The sequence below is a fragment of the Indicator indicator genome, chromosome 29, assembly GCF_027791375.1.
Source record: "Indicator indicator isolate 239-I01 chromosome 29, UM_Iind_1.1, whole genome shotgun sequence".
NCBI classification, from domain to species: domain Eukaryota; kingdom Metazoa; phylum Chordata; class Aves; order Piciformes; family Indicatoridae; genus Indicator; species Indicator indicator.
Genome location: NC_072038.1, coordinates 13468359 through 13488051, shown reverse-complemented (window position 1 = coordinate 13488051; position 19693 = coordinate 13468359). Strand labels below are relative to the sequence as shown.

General features: G+C 46.4%; 1 protein-coding gene across 1 annotated transcript in view; it reads left to right on the top strand.

Moving 5' to 3' along the window:
• Positions 1-19693, top strand: part of LOC128976504 (myosin-1B-like) — a 32557-nt gene that overhangs the window by 2150 nt on the left and 10714 nt on the right. The window contains exons 6-27 of the mRNA XM_054393781.1: positions 2168-2260; positions 2355-2418; positions 2506-2604; positions 2688-2791; positions 2934-3072; positions 3474-3592; positions 3685-3834; positions 3918-4088; positions 4817-5126; positions 6469-6542; positions 7061-7148; positions 8870-8987; positions 10434-10557; positions 11391-11527; positions 13475-13730; positions 14147-14389; positions 15358-15534; positions 16691-16836; positions 16923-17013; positions 18015-18404; positions 18497-18623; positions 19027-19145. Of these exons, the coding sequence (XP_054249756.1) occupies positions 2168-2260; positions 2355-2418; positions 2506-2604; positions 2688-2791; positions 2934-3072; positions 3474-3592; positions 3685-3834; positions 3918-4088; positions 4817-5126; positions 6469-6542; positions 7061-7148; positions 8870-8987; positions 10434-10557; positions 11391-11527; positions 13475-13730; positions 14147-14389; positions 15358-15534; positions 16691-16836; positions 16923-17013; positions 18015-18404; positions 18497-18623; positions 19027-19145 (3339 nt within the window). The remainder of the gene's footprint in view (positions 1-2167; positions 2261-2354; positions 2419-2505; positions 2605-2687; positions 2792-2933; positions 3073-3473; positions 3593-3684; positions 3835-3917; positions 4089-4816; positions 5127-6468; positions 6543-7060; positions 7149-8869; positions 8988-10433; positions 10558-11390; positions 11528-13474; positions 13731-14146; positions 14390-15357; positions 15535-16690; positions 16837-16922; positions 17014-18014; positions 18405-18496; positions 18624-19026; positions 19146-19693) is intronic.

The following is a 19693-nucleotide window of genomic DNA, read 5'->3' as shown; positions in this document are numbered from 1 at the left end:
AGAGCAAGCAACAAATATCCTGTGGCATGAGTGAGTGCCAGCAGGGGCCATGAGCTGGTATGTGCAGCAGAGCTGGTGACACGTGTCAGCCTGTTATTTGAGTACTCAAGGGCACACTGGAACCTAAGGAGATTCCAAAGCTGCATATTCTCTTCGTGCTCAGAGGCAGGTGTCTGTGATTGATGGGTTGTTATGGCCAAGGCAAGTTCATCACAGCCACTCTTTCCATCAGCACCACTTCAGAATCTCCTGGGCTCAGCTTTCACCAGCTGCTCGCTAAGATGCAGCTGATCTCAGAAAAACATTGGAACAGCTGAGAGAAGTATTGCCTAGGTCTGGTATAAGGAGAATCACCTGGCTTTCAGATGATCACCCTCCTGTTCTGCCCTCTTCTTGTTTATTCACAGAATACTCCATGATTTTAGTAACACTCATATGTGCCTCTTCACAAGAACATGGAATAGAACACTCAGGTTATAGTTCTGTCTAGCCCAGCATCCTATCTCAGGTGCAGGCTGAAACCAGATGCCAGGCAACAGTCTGTGAATCAGGGAAGCATGTACCAGCATTTCCCCAGAATACTGTCTCAGCCTCCTTTCTTACTCAGTCTGTAGATTGGACTCCAGAATGAACTGATGTAAAAAGCTGTCACGTCGTCTTCTCTGCTCTTCTCTATGCACAATGTTTCCTTGTCAGTTTTTAGGAAAAAGCTCTTTACAGTGAGGGTGGTTGAGCACTGGAGCAGGTTGCCCAGGGGGGCTGTAGTCCCCTCGCTGGAGGTGTTCGAGGTCAGGTTGGATGAGGTGGTTGAGGCCCCATCCCTAGAGGTATTCAAGGTGAGGCTCAACAAGGCCTCTGATCTGATCTAGTTGTGGATGTTCCTGCTCACTGCAGGGGGGTTGGACTAGATGACCTTTAGAGCTCCCTTCCAACCCAAGTGATTCTATGATTCCTGGTCACAGCTATGCACTGAAGAAAATTTGGTGTTGGTCAGCTTCACTGACACAGACGCTTCTTCTCATAAACAAGGAAGATAATTTAGAAGGCTGAAACAACATGTGCCAGGGCATTACTCTAGGGTCTGGGGATTTTTGGGTTTTTTTTTAATAGAGATGATGTGCTACTGTGTTGAATTTTTATAGGGTCCACCGTCATGTTGGGCTGATTTAAAAACTAATTTAACTGATTTAGAAACTAATTTAAAGCAGTTGTGCCACCTGCAGACAGTGCTGGGAACAGCGCTTCCCCTCCATTGTGAGCTCTTGAAGGCAGCGCTGAACACCAACCCCCTGAGCTGTGCTGCTCAACTTTCATCTGCACAAAAACTGAGACTCATTCTTTGTTGCCCATCTCTGTTTTGGACATTATCTGTGGAAACACTTTTATGCCATGACTACTGCAGGGATCAATCTTAACTTTGCCTTGAGAAAAGCTTTCCACTACCATTCCCCCGAAAAAAGCAGAGTGACTCTGCTTCCTGGCCTATATTGCACAGAAGAGACGCAACTGTCACAGAAGCTTCTTCACCCCCATATTTTTGCAGTTAACAAGAGTGATACAACAGAAGATCAGAACTTTACATGTTGACTATTCCTTCTGCAGTCATGCAGCAAAACAAGCTCAAAAGAGTTTCTGTTCTCTGCCCTTTTGTTACTTGAGTCTCATGCTTTGCCCATGAATCACTCTTCTTTTTGAACCACATTTGGAGATGTATTCCTGCATTCCTGAATGACATTGCAAAGCTTTACATTCTCTCTTGCTGGGTATTTCCTGCTGAAGGCTGTACCTTTCTCTGAGTCCTGGGCTCAAGTAACCTCCAGAAAAATAATTCACTTTCTTTTTTAATCTGTCATTGTCATTGCGAATGGGAATGTGGAAGCATCTCTCATACAGATTTCAAATCCCCTGAGCCCTACTGTACTGACTAAATACATGATAACAGGTAAAAGAAAAGGGGGGGAATACAGATCTGCCTTACAGCACTCTTCCCTTTGGAACTAATGACAATATTCTTGAGTGATGGCTGCTGAGTGCTTAAAAACTCTGCTAAATTTTAGGTTAAAGTCAAGTATGAAGTGCAAGAGTGACCAATTCTAGTATCTCCTTTGCTACATTTGTTATTAACTAGTAGTGAAGGCTGGTAAGAAGCATTTTCTCCTGTAACTAGGGAACTCTGGAAGATCAAATCATTCAGGCCAACCCGCTGCTAGAGGCCTTTGGCAATGCCAAGACTGTGAGGAATGACAACTCCTCGCGCTTTGTGAGTTCATTTTGTACTTGCTGGAATGCAAACATTTGACACATCTTAGTCACTGATGGCTATAACCAGTAGGCTAATCTGTACTGCTTGGCAGGGAAAATTCATCCGGATTCACTTTGGAACCACTGGCAAGCTGGCCTCTGCAGACATCGAAACCTGTGAGTTGGAGCGAGGCAGGCATGCAGAACTTGAGCATTTATGATCTCAAGTTCACCATAGACAAACAGCATCTCTCTTTTGGCTAGATCTGCTGGAAAAATCCAGGGTGACTTTCCAGCTGGCCAGTGAAAGGAGCTATCATATTTTTTATCAGATAATGTCCAACAAGAAGCCAGAGCTCATTGGTGAGTGCCAGCAGGTCTGGGCATAGCTCAGCAAGCGCTGTGGCCTGCCCCAATGCCACCCAAGGTTCTCTGTATACTTGCAGATCTCCTCCTTATCTCCACCAATCCCTACGACTTCCCCTACGTCAGCCAAGGAGAAGTCACCGTTGCCAGTATCGACGACAGCGAGGAGCTGCTGGCGACGGACGTGAGTGCAGCGGCACCGCCCGGCGCCGGGCTCGGCGCGGCCGGGGAGCAGCCGCATGGCAGCACACGGGGCTGCTAACAGCACCTTGTGCTCCAGCCCTCCTGCTTCTCTGACCTTCCCCGACCTGCCTGTGCCTCTGCAGAGCGCCGTGGACATCCTGGGCTTCAGCCCCGACGAGAAGGTGGGGATGTACAAGCTGACCGGCGCCGTCATGCACTACGGGAACATGAAGTTCAAGCAGAAGCAGCGAGAGGAGCAAGCGGAGCCGGACAGCACGGAAGGTAGCGCTGACCCGCAGGGTCGGCTTGTGAGCGGCACTGGCAGGCAAGCTAACGACCCTGCCCCGTACAGTGCCCAGCGCTGTGCTGTTCCCTTCCAGAAGCTAGGTGTTGTTTTTTAAAGCTTGTTCCAAAAACTCATAGATTTCATTGCTCCATAAGAAAACAAAAAGACATAAAGGAAACGTTGATGGCAGCCCTGCAGGCATGGAACTGGGGTGTGCTGCAGCTGAGATGCTGCCTGTGTTGGGAGAAAATACTCTCTATGAGACTGGAGAGGAGCTTGGCTTGACAATAGGTGCATTTGAGTAGCACCTAAAGAAGGATCCTTGTAACAAAAATGCCCTAGACCACCAGGACACCTTTCTTTCTCTCTGTTGAACTCTTGCTGTCTCTGATCCTAGTGGCTGACAAAGCTGCCTACCTGATGGGTCTGAATTCCGCTGATCTGCTTAAGGCTTTGTGCTATCCCAGGGTGAAAGTCGGGAATGAATATGTAACTAAAGGACAAAATGTCCAACAGGTATTAGAGAGCTGATCAGCTCTTTGTTTTGCTCAGAGAGGCCTTTAAAGCTAACTCCGCTCCCATTGCTGCCATGGCTACATTTCTTGCAGGTGTACAATTCAGTTGGTGCCTTGGCTAAATCAGTCTATGAGAAGATGTTCCTCTGGATGGTTATCCGAATCAACCAGCAGCTGGACACCAAGCAGCCCAGGCAGCATTTCATTGGTGTCCTGGACATTGCTGGCTTCGAGATCTTTGATGTGAGTTACTGTAGGCTTGCCGGGGCCTTGATGGCTTTTTATAACTAAGTGGATTTTTTTATATATGTATTTTGAATTTGCAGTTCAACAGCCTGGAGCAGCTGTGCATCAACTTCACCAATGAGAAACTGCAACAGTTCTTCAACCACCACATGTTCGTGCTGGAGCAGGAGGAGTACAAGAAGGAAGGAATTGAGTGGGAGTTCATTGACTTTGGCATGGACCTGGCTGCCTGTATTGAGCTCATTGAGAAGGTAGAGGAAATCTTTTCATTTTAGGGGAGCACGTTTATTTCATAGTCATTTATTTTCATCCAGTCATTCTTAATAAATTGGAACATTCCTGCTAAATAAGCCCTCAGGTAAGAAGAGCCAGTTTATAAAATCAAGAGTTTTTAATGCCAGGCTGCCTCTGCACAGTCAATGACTTCCTGAACAGCATGGCTGGAGTGCAAGGCAGAGGGAATATACAATGTCAGTTTGGTGCCTTTACAAGACTGCCTTTAATAGTAAGGCAAACCTTAACTCCTCACAGCAATGGATAAAATTCTTGGTTCTAGCAACAAACTCTCAACTCTTTCTGGCCCCTACTTCTGCTTTCCAGGCCAGTGCCCAGCAGTCACACATCCTCTGCAAATCCTGTGTGCACATACCCAAACATCTTCCTTTTCAGGGGTATCCAGATATCTGCTCCCAGTGGTATCAGCCATGCCCAGTGCCCAGGGACTCAATCAGCCACCCCACATGCATGTTGACTACTTAATATTAATCCCCACAGGTTATGTCTTTGCTCACATGAGCCTCACATTTCTTGCTGACTTCCCACACATCCCACCACGTAGCAGCACCTACAGCCAGTGCTACCCTTCACAGCTAGTGCTAGTTGCCTCTTGCTGTATTTAACATCCCAATGCAGGGTGACATTTTATTTGCTTTTCCTTTCCCCACCACTTGTTTTCTTCATGTATTCATATTTCTCCCAGCCCATGGGCATCTTCTCCATCCTGGAAGAGGAGTGCATGTTCCCCAAGGCAACTGACACCTCTTTCAAGAACAAGCTCTATGACCAGCATCTGGGCAAGTCCAACAACTTCCAGAAGCCCAAACCTGTCAGAGGCAAGGCTGAGGCTCACTTCTCCCTGGTGCACTATGCTGGCACTGTGGACTACAACATCTCTGGCTGGCTGGACAAGAACAAGGATCCCTTGAATGAAACTGTTGTGGGGTTGTACCAGAAATCATCCTTGAAGCTGCTGTCCTTCCTTTTCTCCAGCTATGCTGGTGCAGAAACAGGTAAGTGCTTTTTCAGGGATGACTGGTAAGGCAAGAATCATCTAATGTCTATGTCTGCTTCTCCTCCTTGTGGATACTCTAGACTCTTTATCATACCCTGATGTGGCCTTATGCTTGTTAGCACCCAGATATGCCACAACTAGGATGCAAGTCTGCAGGACAACTGAAAACACCTCATTCATGTCATGAAATAAAACCCAGCAAGTCCAAAACAAAGTCACAGCAGTTGTATGTTTCCTGACTTACTGTGTTGTGAGTTATGTGCATGTTTACTCATCCTCTAGACAGGTGCCAGATACACATGTAATGTGCAAGCCTTTGTAGTCTTTGAGGACAGAGTTTTGTTACTTGAGGTGAACTGGAAGAACTAAGAGACCATGGAACTATTTCATATCCAGCTGAGCAGTCCTGGTGTTGTAAAGGAAAATGAGAGAGACAGATAATATAATTTAGACATCCTCCAAGGGCATAATTTCAAACTCTTTCCCTGTTCTGTGTCTGAAGACCAGCCAGTGGGCAGTTAGTAGTCTGCCCTACCAAAAATGGTCACACAGCTTTCTACATAAACTCCCAACATTGTGGCAGCCTGGCAACTAGGCAAAAGGAACAGGCAATGTATAGCAGTAGGAGTCAACAGGAGTGTGGACAGAAGGGTTTGAGGCTCAAGAGGAATTTCTTGCAGTTCAGTCTGAGCAAGCTCCTAGGAAATACAGGGCATGAGTCAGCTGTGGTCTTTACAGGGATCATCAATATAAGGAAAGGGATTAAAAAAGGATGTGCGGATAAACTTTTGGATAAGGTGTGAGGTTCTGAGCACAAACACTCCATTTAAATTGCTATTTATTTGGCTTCAACAGTGCAGCAAACACAAAAAGACACTGAGCTGCTTGGATTTACATTCCTGAAACTAATTTGCTTCCTGCCTTGGGGCTGCCATAATTTAAATCAATGGATTAGAAGACTTCACTGCATTGATCCACAGTCTCATGGCCTTTCACCTAATTAAAAAATAAAAATAAAATGAGGCTATGTCTGGAAGTCAAAGTGATGTGACTGGCAGCACAGATTACACTTTGGAAGCTGATATCAGGCCATGCTGTTCCATTCCATCAAAGCCATATACATTATGATGCAGCCTTAAGTCATGCATCTGAGACCAGGCATACCATGTCCTGATCAACAGCCAGCTCATAGCAGTTCACTAAAACTCTCATGGAGCAGTGGATTAGTACTTAATATTTAAAATTAATTCTTTTCTTGGTCCATGATCAAAGAGAGAAAGGTAAGGCTACAAAATACACTGCTTAATCTAACTGTTCACCTCCTGTCTGCTTCTTCCAAGGTGACAGTGGTGGTGGCAAGAAAGGTGCTAAGAAGAAGGGGGGCTCTTTCCAGACAGTGTCTGCTGTGTTCAGGGTATGTGACTTCCCTTTTAAATGAGGCATGCTCCAGAGGGCTGGAGCACCTCTCAAACAAAAGAAGGCTGACAGAGTTGGGGTTGTTCAGCCTGGAGAAGAGAAGGCTCCAGGGAGAACTTCAGTGTCTGAAGGGAGCTGATCAGAAAAAATGGAGAGGGACTAAGGGTTGTAGTGACAGGACAAGGAGCAATGGTTTAAAACTGAAAGAGGGCAGGCTGAGATTGGACATAAGGAAAATGTTTTTTCCAATGAGGGTGGCAAAATGCTGGATCAAATTGCCTAGGGAAGCTGTGGAAGCCCCAGCACTGGAAGTGTTCAAGGTCAGATTATACACGGCTTGAAGTAACCTATCCAGTGAAAGGTGTCCCTGCCCATGGCAGTGGTGTTGAACTCAGAGATCCTCAAAGACCTATTCCAGTCCAAACCATTCTGTGATTCTGTAACGCATTGGCATTTGAATAAGAATGCCAAAGCCTGGTAGCTCAAAGCTCAAACCCATGTTTTGTTCTGCCACAGGAAAATCTGAACAAGTTGATGACTAACCTGAGAAGTACTCATCCTCACTTTGTGCGCTGCCTGATTCCTAATGAGACCAAGACACCTGGTAAGGTCATCATTGTACTCTGAAGACATGGGACTGATGGCAGTTGGCCTGCTTAGCTTTCACATCAACTTCTTCCCTTTGTATATGAAGTTCTTGTGGGTGTTGGCCTGTGGAATAGTGCCCAAGCAAACCTTCTTGTGTTGCTTACTGTGACTGTAAAGTGTTGAGCATTACATAGTCCACAACATTTACTCATCTTTACTTCGTGTGTGGACAGAGCTGATAGGACTGATTACAGCTGATGAAATTGTCTGCTATGGGCAACAGCATTAGAAAGTCATAGAATCATAGAATCAACCAGGTTGGAAGAGACCTCCAAGATCATTCAGCCCTAAGCAGTCAACTAGACCATGGCACTGAGTGCCTCATCCAGTCTCCTCTTGAACGTCTCCAGCGATGGTGACTCCACCACTTCCCTGGGCAGCACATTCCAATGGGCAATCACTCTCTCTGTGAAGAACTTCCTCCTAACATCCAGCCTTTACCTCCCCTGGCACAATTTGAGACTGTGTCCTCTTGTTCTGGTGCTGGTTGCCTGGGAGAAGAGACCAACCCCCACCTGGCTACAACCTCCCTTCAGGCAGTTGTAGACAGCAATGAGGTCTGCCCTGAGCCTCCTCTTCTCCAGGCTGAACACCTCCAGCTCCCTCAGCCTCTCCTCATAGGGTTTGTGTTCCAGACCCCTCCCCAGCTTCATTGCCCTTGTCTGGACACCTTCCAGTCCCTCAACATCTCTCTTGAACTGAGGAGCCCAGAACTGGACTCAGCACTCAAGGTGTGGCCTGAGCAGAGCTGAGTACAGGGCAGAATAACCTCCCTTGTCCTGCTGGCCACACTATTCCTGATCCAGGCCAGGATGCCATTGGCCTTCTTGGCCACCTGGGCACACTGCTGGCTCCTGTTCAGCTACTATCAACCAGCACACCCAGATCCCTCTCTGCCTGGCTGCTCTCCAGCCACTCTGTCCCCAGAGAGGCAGCTCACCCCAGAATATTGTAATCTGCTCTTCCATTTTCCTGTATCTCTCCATTTCAGGCAGTGCTCAGCCAAAGCTCTGTCTCCTCTCTCTGTCTCAGGCTGTGTCTGTTCTCTTCATGGTGTGTGGGGCAGAGGCTTTCTGCTGGCCTTGCCTGGCAGCGAGTTTCCAGCTGTGCCACAGGGCCTGGGGAAGCCTGCGGCAGGCCTGGGTCTAGCTGGGGGGGGGGCAGTGTGGCTGCTCTTGGGGCTGCTGAGGCTGAGTGGGGTGGAGGCTTCTGGAAGGCTCTGGAAGGCTTTGGCCAGGTAGGCCCAGGTGAAGAACTGAGCCTAATTCCTGAATGTCTTCCTTTCACCTGAATGCCTTTTGTATATATTTGTAAATAGAATTTCCATTTGAACTTCCAATCCAGTGTGCAGCATTCTTATTTCACTCCTTGGGAAGGGGTGAAATATCTTTTGTGTCCTTTGGCCCTGGGCAGCTCCTGGCTCCAAATCGGGACATGACCTTTGTCCATTGGCAATTCACTATCCTATTTGTAGGAAAGCTCAGCTGACTGAGGCAGCTCTCTGCAGCCTGTGTGGATTGGAAGCATGTTCTGCCTTCACTTGCTGCATCTTTAAGCAAGAATTGGTTGACTTTTTCAACCAAAAAAAAAAAGAAGCAGGGAGGTCATTGGGATGCTAATACATATGGAGAGTCTTAGAAAGAAAAGGAGAGTGATGCTGGATGTGTTCTGTCTAAGGTGAGATGGACCATTACTTGGTGATGCATCAGCTGCGCTGCAATGGGGTTCTGGAGGGCATTCGAATCTGCAGGAAGGGCTTTCCCAGCAGGATCCTTTATGCAGACTTCAAGCAGCGGTAGGTCTTTAGTTATCACTGTTTGTTAGGATGAGGCCTCAGTAAAGCCACAGCTCAGGTGACAAGCCTGTTGACATCATGGAGACACCCTCTGAATCAGACTAGATCAGGGGCATTTGAGGGAACCAAGTCATTAGCACTGTCTTAGGTCACTCCAGTCTTTCCTTCTTTGATCAAGCCAGGGACTTCCTGAGTCATCACAACTTACACAACTCCTAAACTGTTGTCAATGCCCAATGATTGAAAGAAATGTAAAATGCTTGTGGAGTAATGAGTTAAGTGGCATTATATAGAGTGCTCTTTAGGAATCTCCCAGAGCATAGATATAAAAGCAGAACACCTCAGTGCAGACTGCTTGCAGTGCACTGGCTGAGCATTTGAAAATCCAAGCCTTTGCTGCTGCTCTGTCACTGGCCTGCATCCTGTGCCTTGTTTTCCTCATCTTTAAAACTGAGACAATTAAACTGGTTTATGAGAGGTCAGTTTCTATAATGTGCTGAATCAGAACTGGCTGCTGTTATCATTAAATGTGGCAGTAGCATCTTCTGTGCTGAACTGATGTGGACAGGACCCAAGACCTCTCTGAAACAGCCCTGAAACCTGGCACTCAGTAAGGCATTAGCTGGCCTCAACTGTCAAATCACAATTTGATGTGACAAGTGAAGGAACCTGTCCATATTGGCCATGGTCCAAAACCACAAAGTGCTTTGTAGTTCAAAGGAAATGTGCTGAAGTTTAGAAGGAACTCTACTGGAAGTCTTAAACTGAGAATAAATTCACTACACCATTATCTATTTCAAGGTAAACTTGAGAATAAGATGTTCTGCATGTGCTGTTGTGCATCCTCATGGAGGTGTCTGAAGAAACCCCATTAGAAGGATTAGGTGATCCTGTCCATGACACAGGATTACCTTAACCATTAAGTTACCTTGCAAAATGCTCAGACTGCTGTTAGCATATACAGAATAATACCATGGCATTTGCAGTCCAAACTTGTGGATTCAGTGGTGCAACTTGTAGAGACTGTGAGCTGTGCAAGATCTGCTCTCCCTTTGGAATACAGCTGATCTTTATTTTTTACTTTCGTACTTTTAATTTATCTTCAACTTAAATTTGAGTAGCATTCCTCTGGTCAATGAAACAAGATGAGAAGTTGGCATGCTCTCACCATGTTCTTCCTAATTCCTGGACCTGCAGACACTCTGAAGCATGCCCATTCATTTTGTGTGTAATAAGATGCTGTGTTGTTACACAACCAACAGATTCCTCTGAAGAGTAGCTGTGTCCCCTTGTCACCACGTTCTGTACAGCCAAGACTCTCCAGGTTTCACATGGCACATTCAGTTGCTTTCAGACAGTTCAACTTCTATACAGTTTATGATATACAATGCAACCTATTTTCCTCACTCTGTTTGCAACCAGTCCTTGCAACCTCTCTTACCACAGCTACAAGATTCTGAATGCCTCAGCCATTCCAGAAGGCCAATTCATTGACAGCAAGAAGGCTTCAGAAAAACTTCTTTCCTCCATTGATGTTGATCACAACCAATACAGATTTGGCCACAACAAGGTAAAGCCCTTGTGACAAAGTGGGTAGAATTAATGGCAAAAAAAAAAAAAAAAGAAAAATGGTTTATTGAAAGTATTTCTGCATATGAAACCAGCCTTCACAATGATTAGAAACAAAGCACACCACTAGCAAGGAGGAGGACAACAAACTTGTCCATTTCTGGGTGCACATGAGGGGAAGCATGGTCAGCCCTAGGAACACCACTACCAGCCTGGCTGCAGCTGCAGCTAGTGCTGCCCCTTCCTCCTGCCAAACTCATTTATACCACTGCATGTTAGACAGGCTCAGACAAGGCTGGACAGTCAGAGTTCTCAAGGGATTGAGGCACATAGAGAGGTTTAACTTTCATAGCCAGAGCGAAGTTAGGTGAGACCTTGACTCTCTGATCAGCACAGCCAAAGCAGCTTTGTCTCTGGAGAAAACCTCAATCACCTCCAGCACTGAGCAGACTTTCTCATGCATGCTTCTCAAGCCATCCCTGAGTCAGTTTACAGAGCAAACCTTGAGCCTGACATGGAAAGATAATGCACAGTGAAGAGACAGAACAGGATATGGTAAAAAGTGCAAAATTAACCCTTCCTTTTAAAAGCTACTGAGGAGCACCTAGATCTTTTCACAACCTCTGCTGGAGCAGGTATCAGACACCACAATGCTGTGATTAGATCATTAGTGACTTGTCATGAGTCACAGCAGCACTGACACAAATTTTCTCTAGCTGTTAAACCTCCCCCCTGCAGACATTTTTCCAGTGCTGCCTTGTGTTACCCTGCACCAGCTGCCAACTTTTGTGCATCTGCTTAAGTCTCAAACTATTTGTCCCTCTTATGTTCTAGGTGTTCTTCAAGGCAGGCCTCCTGGGACTCCTAGAAGAGATGAGAGATGAGAAGCTTGTGAGCCTCATCACTCACACACAAGCTATGTGCAGAGGTTTCCTCATGAGAAAGGAATTTAAAAAGATGAATGCCAGAAGGTAAGACAAGAAAGTCCTAACAATGATGCTGCAGCAGACCAAGGTCCTGCAGGGCAGCAGCCTGACTCAGGCAAGAAACTGTCCTCAGAAAAGCCCCACAGAAAGCCATGAGGAAACAGAGCCCGCACAGACTAATACTTCCCTTGTTACAGCCTTCCCAATTCTGACAATGGTGGTTTAGCAACCATGATGTTTAGGATTTAACACTGAACCTTTTTTCCAGGAGTGCTCTTAGTGTTTTCAGCCTTGCAAGAACCCTGTGACAGAAGCAGCAAACTAGGCAAGTGCTAAGCTTGGCCTGCTTTGAACTTGCTGTCTGATCCTTTCATTGGATCACTCTGGTGTGTAAGGAGCAGCACTCAACCACTCTGCTCTCCTTCTCTTTAATTTCCCTTCAAGGCTCCATCACCTAAGTGAACAACTCCAGCTTGTACACAGAAGGTCCTCCCTAGAATCGCAGAACCATTCAGCTTGGAAAAGACCTTTAAGATCATACTTTTGCCTATCCCAGATGACATTCCCATTTCAAGTCTCTCCCTTTGAGAGGGGATGAACCATGGAGAATTTAAAGTGGAGGGGTGGCAGCAGTGGGTGAGCCAAGCAAACTTACTCAAAGGTTGTTGACAAGTGAAAGCTTCAGGGGAGCCAGGGCTGCATACATGTATGGGATGCTTTGGCAACTGGCTGTTTTTATCTGTAGTACTCTGTGGTATATATTTAGCTCAGGGCCTTCCTCAGCCAGGGACTGTTTCTAAAAACTCGTAAGTTTGCCAATAAGCAAGTTCACCAACAGCACCAAGCTGTGTGGTGCAGCTGACAGCTGGAGGGAAGGGATCCATCCAGAGGGACCTGGACAGGCTGCAGAGCTGGGCCCAAGCTAACCTCATGAAGTTCAGCAAGACCAAGAGTAAGGTCCTGCATCTGGGTCAGGGCAATCCCAAGCAGTGACATAGGCTGGGCAGGGACTTGAGAGCAGCCCTGAAGAAAAGGCCTTGGGGGTGCTGGTGGATGAGAAGCTCAACAGGAGCCAGCAGTGAGCACTTGCAGCTCAGAAAGCCAGCCAGAGCCTGGGATGCAGCAAGAGAAGTGTGGCCAGCAGGGCAAGGGAGGGGATTCTCCCCCTCTGCTCTGCTCTGCTGAGACCACACCTGGAGCACTGCATCCAGTTCTGGAGCCTCTCTTCCAGGAAGGATCTGGAGGTGCTGGAAGGTGTCCAGAGAAAGGCCATGAGGATGAACAGAGGGCTGGAGCTGCTCTGCTATGGAGACAGACTGAGAGAGTTGGGGTTGTGCAGTCTGGAGAAGAGAAGGCTCTGAGGAGACCTTCTTGTGGCCTTCCAGGATCTGAAGAGGGCTACAAGAAAGCTGGGGAAGGACTTTTTAGGGTGTCAGGGAATGATAGGACTGGGGGAAATGGAGCAAAAATAGAAGTGGGAGATTCAGATTGGATGTTAGGAAGAAGTTCTTCCTCATGAGGGTGGTGAGACACTGGCACAGGTTGCCCAGGGAGGTGATGGAAGCCTCATCCCTGGAGGTTTTTGCAGCCAAGCTGGATGTGGCTGTGAGCAGCCTGCTGTAGTGTGAGGTGTCCCTGCCCATGGCAGGGTGGTTGGAACTGGCTGATCCTTGAGGTCCCTTCCAACCTTGATGATTTTATGATAACTCTTACTGCATTTCTATGCAAGGAATTGTCTAATCTCCTCTTGAACTCTGGGCATCAACAACATCCTTTTGCGTACCATAAAACACCATCAAAATATTTCATTTTTGTTTTAATAATTTCTAGTATAGCATTTGCTATTTTGAGTAACCCCAAAAGCATCCAGCTGCTGTTTCCACAGCTGACAGTAAAACTTGAGACAAAGGCAGTTGCTCTATGGCCAATAATCAGAGTCTCTTTCCAACCCAAGTCTCACTAGCCTCACAAACATCTCTCCTGTGCTTTCAGAGAATCCATCTATATCATTCAGTACAATGTTAGAGCATTCATGAACGTCAAGCACTGGCCCTGGATGAAGCTGTACTTCAAGATGAAGCCCTTGCTGAAGAGTGCAGAGTCTGAGAAGGAAATGGCCAACATGAAGGAGGAGTTTGAGAAAACCAAGGAGGAGCTGGCAAAGTCTGAGGCCAAAAGGAAAGAGCTGGAGGAGAAAATGGTGACCCTGCTGCAAGAGAAAAATGACCTGCAGCTGCAGGTTCAAACTGTGAGTAACCTCCATTTTCAGATTCCCCTTGCTTCCTCTCATTCTGCTGCTCTTTCCCATTGCCCTTCAGAAACAGACATGTACCCAGGCCACATTCTCCACTGATTTCTATCTGACCTTGTCATTTACACCTAAGCAGTGTACAAAGCACACATGAGACATTGCCACCAGTAGAAACACAGGAAATTCTGACTGGGCTCCTGTGTAAATTTCACACTTCTATAGGATTATGGTCCCCTTTCCTAGCCCCCACTGAGCAGGACAATCTTCTCATGATCACATCGTGTGCATTCATTGTGATTTGTATGGGAAGTTCTGCCCTGACTTGTGCAACCAGGTCCCTGGAGGTGCGGTTTGAACAACACATGTTGCTTTCTGTCACTGTGATGATAGTGTGCCCTCATGTGTTCTGACAGGAGAGTGAAAATCTAGCTGATGCTGAGGAGAGATGTGAAGGACTCATCAAAAGTAAAATCCATCTGGAAGCAAAAATTAAAGAACTAAGTGAAAGAATGGAAGATGAAGAGGAGATGAACGCTGAACTGACAGCAAAGAAGAGGAAGCTTGAAGATGAGTGCTCTGAGCTGAAGAAAGATATTGATGATCTTGAACTAACTCTGGCCAAAGTGGAAAAGGAGAAGCATGCAACAGAGAATAAGGTGACAGAGACATCAGGAAATTATTCTTCCCCTGACAGTTTTCAGTTCTGTGGAAAGCTGAGGTGATTTCTAAGTGCTCTGAGTGGAAATGGTATGTGCCCAAGGCAGAGCAGAGGGGGATTGCCATTCAACCAGGTGTGACAGGATGGGTTTGGTTAAAACTGTGACTTCTCCATAGGAAAACCACATTTTCTGTGACAATTCCCAAAGAGTTAAGAGGTTGTTCAGGTGCTTGTAAAGAATTTCCATACTGGGCTGTTTGCAGTCATAAGGAACCAGTGTAACTCTGCCTCTGTGGAGGAGGAGGAGCAGTATGCTTGTGAGTGCCTCAGCACAGAACAGCTATGCTGGGGCTTTCTCACATACCAGAGGAGAACTGGTCTTGCAAATATCAAATGTTTTCTTAAAATTCTCTTCTATTTAAGAAGCTCAGGTCTCACCTGGGACAGGCATTGTTTCCTTCCATTGACTTGACAAGATGATGAGAGCTCTTCCTGACTTCTCAGGTGATGAAACACTGCAACAGGTTGCCCAGGGAGGTGGTGGACCCCACAATCCCTGGAGACATTCAAGGTCAGGCTTGATGGGGCTGTGAGCAAACTGATCTAGTTGGGGATGGCCCTGCTACTGCAGGGACATTGGACTAGGTGACCTCTAGAGGTCCTTTCCAACCCAACACATTCTATGATTCTATGTCCCCTAAAGAATTCAGTTGGGGCAGGCAGTTAGGAAAAAAAAAAAGGAAAGAAAAAAAACCACAAACAAACAAAACCCCCAAAACCTACAACAAGAGTTGCTACCAGGGAAGTGTGGCTGTTAGACACAACACTTGTTGCAACCCTCATCATACAGACTGTCTGTGGAGAGCATTTTGGCCACATCCATGCGTGGTTTTGCAAGGATGCACTCACTGTGTTCTCAGTCTGCCATTTCCTCCCCTCATAGTATGGATGTTGCCTGTCTTACAGGTTAAGAACCTTACTGAAGAGATGGCAGCTCTGGATGAAAACATTTCTAAACTCACAAAGGAGAAAAAGGCCCTCCAGGAAGCCCACCAGCAGACACTGGATGACCTGCAAGTTGAGGAGGACAAAGTCAGCACACTGACCAAAACCAAGACCAAACTGGAGCAGCAAGTAGATGATGTAAGAAAAAGTTTTTGGGTTCTGTAAGTGAATCCATCCAATTCTATGGATAAGAAGGGACTAGAAATTTGTAGCTGGAGTATAAGCAGCACCTAAAGCTAACAAATCATTGCCAAGTGGACAAGAAATTGCAGAATCCAACACACTGGTTAGTAGGTCAAGAGAGGTTCTCCTCCCCCTCTGCTTTACCCTGGTGAAGCTGCATCTGGAATATTGTGCCCAGTTCTGTGCCCCTCAGTTCAAGAAGGACCTCAGGGAACTGCTTGAAAGACTGCAGCACAGAGCCACAAAGATGTGAGGAGAGCCTGACGGAGCTGAGGCTTTTCACCTTGGGGAGGAGGAGACTGAGACATGACCTCATTCATGTTGCTAAAGATGTGCAGGGTGAGTGCCCAGAGGCTGGAGCCAGGCTCTGCTGGGTGATACCCAATGCCAGCACAAGAGGCAATGCTGGAAGCTGAGACATAGGAAGTTCCATGGAAACATGAAGAAAAACTTTTTCCCTGTGAAGGTGACAGAACCCTGGAACAGGCTGTCCAGGAGGGTTGTGCAGTCTCCCTCTCTGGAGATATTCAAGCCCCCCTGGATGTGTTCCTGTGTGACCTCCTCTAGGTGCTCCTGCTCTGGCAGGGCGGTTGGACTGGATGAGCTTCAAGGTCCCTTCCAGCCCCTAACATTCTGTGATTCTGTGACTATGATTTCCCCGTGCTCAGGACTGGGTATTTCAGCACCACAGGCTCCTGTGCCCCACTTTACTCATTAGCAGGTGCAGTAAATTGGTGGCAGAGTTCTCTGAGGTCCCTTACTGTGCAAGGTGAGTGGATCTCACTGGACATACTCCAGGAAGCTATGCACAAAGGGAGTTTGCTAATATCTTGTAGTCTGTATGATAGGAACTGCAGCCACTAGAACATTTTGATTTCTGTATTTTTCCAGAAGCTTGTATTTCAGCTGTGCACAGCTGAGCACCTGCAACCAAATCAGAATGGCCCTTATGGGCTTGCAGTGAGACTGCAGCACATGTGGAGATGGGCAGATGGAGGATCTGATTGTTTTCTCTGTTCATCAATTTCCAAGTCTAACTAGATTGTAGAATCCACAGTGGTTAGTTTCAAAGTATGACTACATCTATCAGAGTATGTTTCATGTGTTTTAGCTTGAAGGAACTCTGGAACAAGAGAAGAAACTGCGAATGGACCTTGAGAGAGCAAAGAGAAAACTGGAGGGAGACCTTAAAATGTCTCAGGATTCCATCATGGACCTGGAAAATGATAAGCAACAGATGGATGAGCGGCTGAAAAAGTATTGCACTGACTTTTTATGCTCTGAATTCTAACATTCAGATTTTATCTTAACCCTGTTGAATTTGCATTCTTGTTATTTAACAGGAAGGATTTTGAAATTAGCCAGTTACAAACTAAAATTGAAGATGAGCAGGCTCAGAGTTCTCAACTGCAAAAGAAAATCAAGGAACTTCAGGTAAAGCCTAAGAGTTGTGGATATTTTTAGTAGCTGAGCAGAAGTTCCTTTGAATTAATTTGTATTTATTCTTACACTGTGGCACAAAATATTTTCCTACAATTGAGCAAAATGACTAACATGGACTCTGGGTGCTGTTCCCATCTCAGAGCACTTTTAGAGGGACTCTGGCCTCTAATCTTACCTAATTCTGTAAGATATTGCTTCAGTGAAGCTTGCAGCAGGCTTTGACAATGGATCCGGTACTCAGCTGCAATTGTAGCAAAGCCACTGATCATTACTTTCAGAAATAATAGAAGGTCACAGAGCCTGGCATGACCAGGACAGGCCACCAGTTAAATGCAGAGCCAGGAAGACAGTTCTGTTCAGCCATTAGCCCATGGCTGCTCATCTCTGCCCTGGTGAGACCACACCTGGAATACTGTGTCCAGTTTTGGGCTCCCCAGTTCAAGAGAGACAGAGACCTGCTGGAGGGAGTCCAACAGAGAGCCATGAGGATGATTAGGGGACTTGAGCATCTCCCCTATGAAGAGAGACTGAGAGCCCTGGGGCTGTTTAGTCTGGAGAAGAGAAGGCTGAGAGGGGATCTGATTAATGTCTTTCAATATCTGAGGGGTGGGGGTCAAGTGGAGGAGGCGAAGCTTTTTTGGGTGGTGCACAGTAATAAGCCAAGAAACAATGGATACAAACTTGAACACAGGAGAACACGAGGAGAAACTTCTTTACAATGAGGATGACAGAGCCCTGGAGCAGGCTGCTCAGGGGTGTTGTGGAGTCTCCTTCTCTGGAGACTTTCAAAACCCACTTGGATGCATTCCTGTGCAGACTACCCTGGGTGATGCTGCTTTGGGAGGGCCTTGGACTGGATGATCTCTGGAGGTCCCTTGCAACCCCTAACGTTCTGTGATTCTGTGTGATGTGAATATTTTCACTTTAATACTTAAAGACAATTTCGAATCTGTCTACTCAGAAGTCCTTATTTAACGAATTAACTTTTACAGGCTCGAATAGAGGAACTGGAGGAAGAGATTGAGGCTGAACGAGCAGTCCGTGCAAAGACTGAAAAGCAGAGAGCTGACCTCTCCCGGGAGCTGGAGGAGATCAGTGAGCGCCTGGAAGAGGCAGGAGGAGCTACAGCAGCACAGATTGAGATGAACAAGAAGCGTGAGGCAGAGTTCCAGAAGATGCGTCGTGACCTGGAAGAGGCCACGCTGCAGCACGAGGCCACGGCTGCCGCCCTGCGCAAGAAGCACGCGGACAGCACCGCTGAGCTTGGGGAGCAGATCGACAACCTGCAGAGAGTGAAGCAGAAGCTGGAGAAGGAGAAGAGTGAGCTGAAGATGGAGATTGACGACCTGGCCAGCAACATGGAGTCTGTCTCCAAAGCCAAGGTTGTTGCACATGAACAAGAGTTTCTCATGACTAGCATGGTGCTTCTGACCAATGAGATCAGCTGAAGGTTCTGCTTTCTGTCTCCTAACAGAGCAATCTGGAAAGGATGTGCCGAGCTCTGGAGGACCAGTTCAGTGAAGTCAGAAGCAAAGAGGATGAACATGTGAGGCTAATTAATGACCTGAACACACAGAAAACACGTCTGCAGACTGAGAACGGTGTGTGCCTGGAGGAACTGTAACGCTCTTGTGCCAAGTGCTGGCATCCCTGCCCAAATGCCAGTGTATTTGGTCATCTGCTCATCACTGGGTGTTCTGAGCAAAGCTCAGACACAATTTCCTCATGGTGGCAGTCTTAGAAACTGCACCAAGGAAACAAAACCAAATCAAAAGCAGCACTGTCAATCAAATGAGTATGTGAGTTTGTGATCAGCTCATCCCATTTCCTTTGATACCAGCACATTCCTCGGATATTTTTTTCCTACTGGTAGGAATAAAATGGCTATTTTGCCTTCATTTTACCACATTATATCTCATAATCTCTTTTTGTATGGCTAGGTCTTCTCATTTTTATTTTTTATGTCTTGTACCTCTATCTACATAAAATACCTTTGCTCATCAGGTGAACTTAGTCGGCAGCTTGAGGAGAAGGAGTCCTTGATTTCTCAGTTGACTCGAGGCAAACATGCTTTCACTCAGCAGACTGAAGAGCTGAAGAGGCAGCTTGAGGAAGAAAACAAGGTGACTTAGTTTAATTTGTACCAACACAGTATAACATAAATGCATAAGCTGAAAAAATAAGTGAGATTTCTCTTCAGAAAGAGATGGAGACATTGGAACAGTGAAACTGTTGAACTTTTCTTTGGAGTATAACACAGAGAAGAGACATTAGAAATTAAATAAAGAAGACAGTTTAAGTCCTTCTCATCCTGCTTTCTGAAGCTCAGAGCCATGAAAGAAGTGAATGAAAATAGCTTTGTGTGCAGAGAAAATCCCTAAGGCAAAGAAAACTGCAGCAGTCAAAAAAAGGAAGGAGAGCAGGAATGCAGATGTACCCAGGGCCAGATATGGCAAAACAGTCTAAAGTTTCTTCCACCTACAGATAAGCACCAGGTTCTACCTGAAAAGCTTACAGGGAAGATAATTCCCACCTCATCTGTTGCTGGGTTTCCTGTGTCTTTGCCTGAAGCACTTGGTGCAGGTGTGTTTGAGAGGCAGAAACCCAGATAGGATGGACAAGAGCCTGACCTTACAGTCATAGAAGCATGTTAGGGGTTGGAAGGGACTTC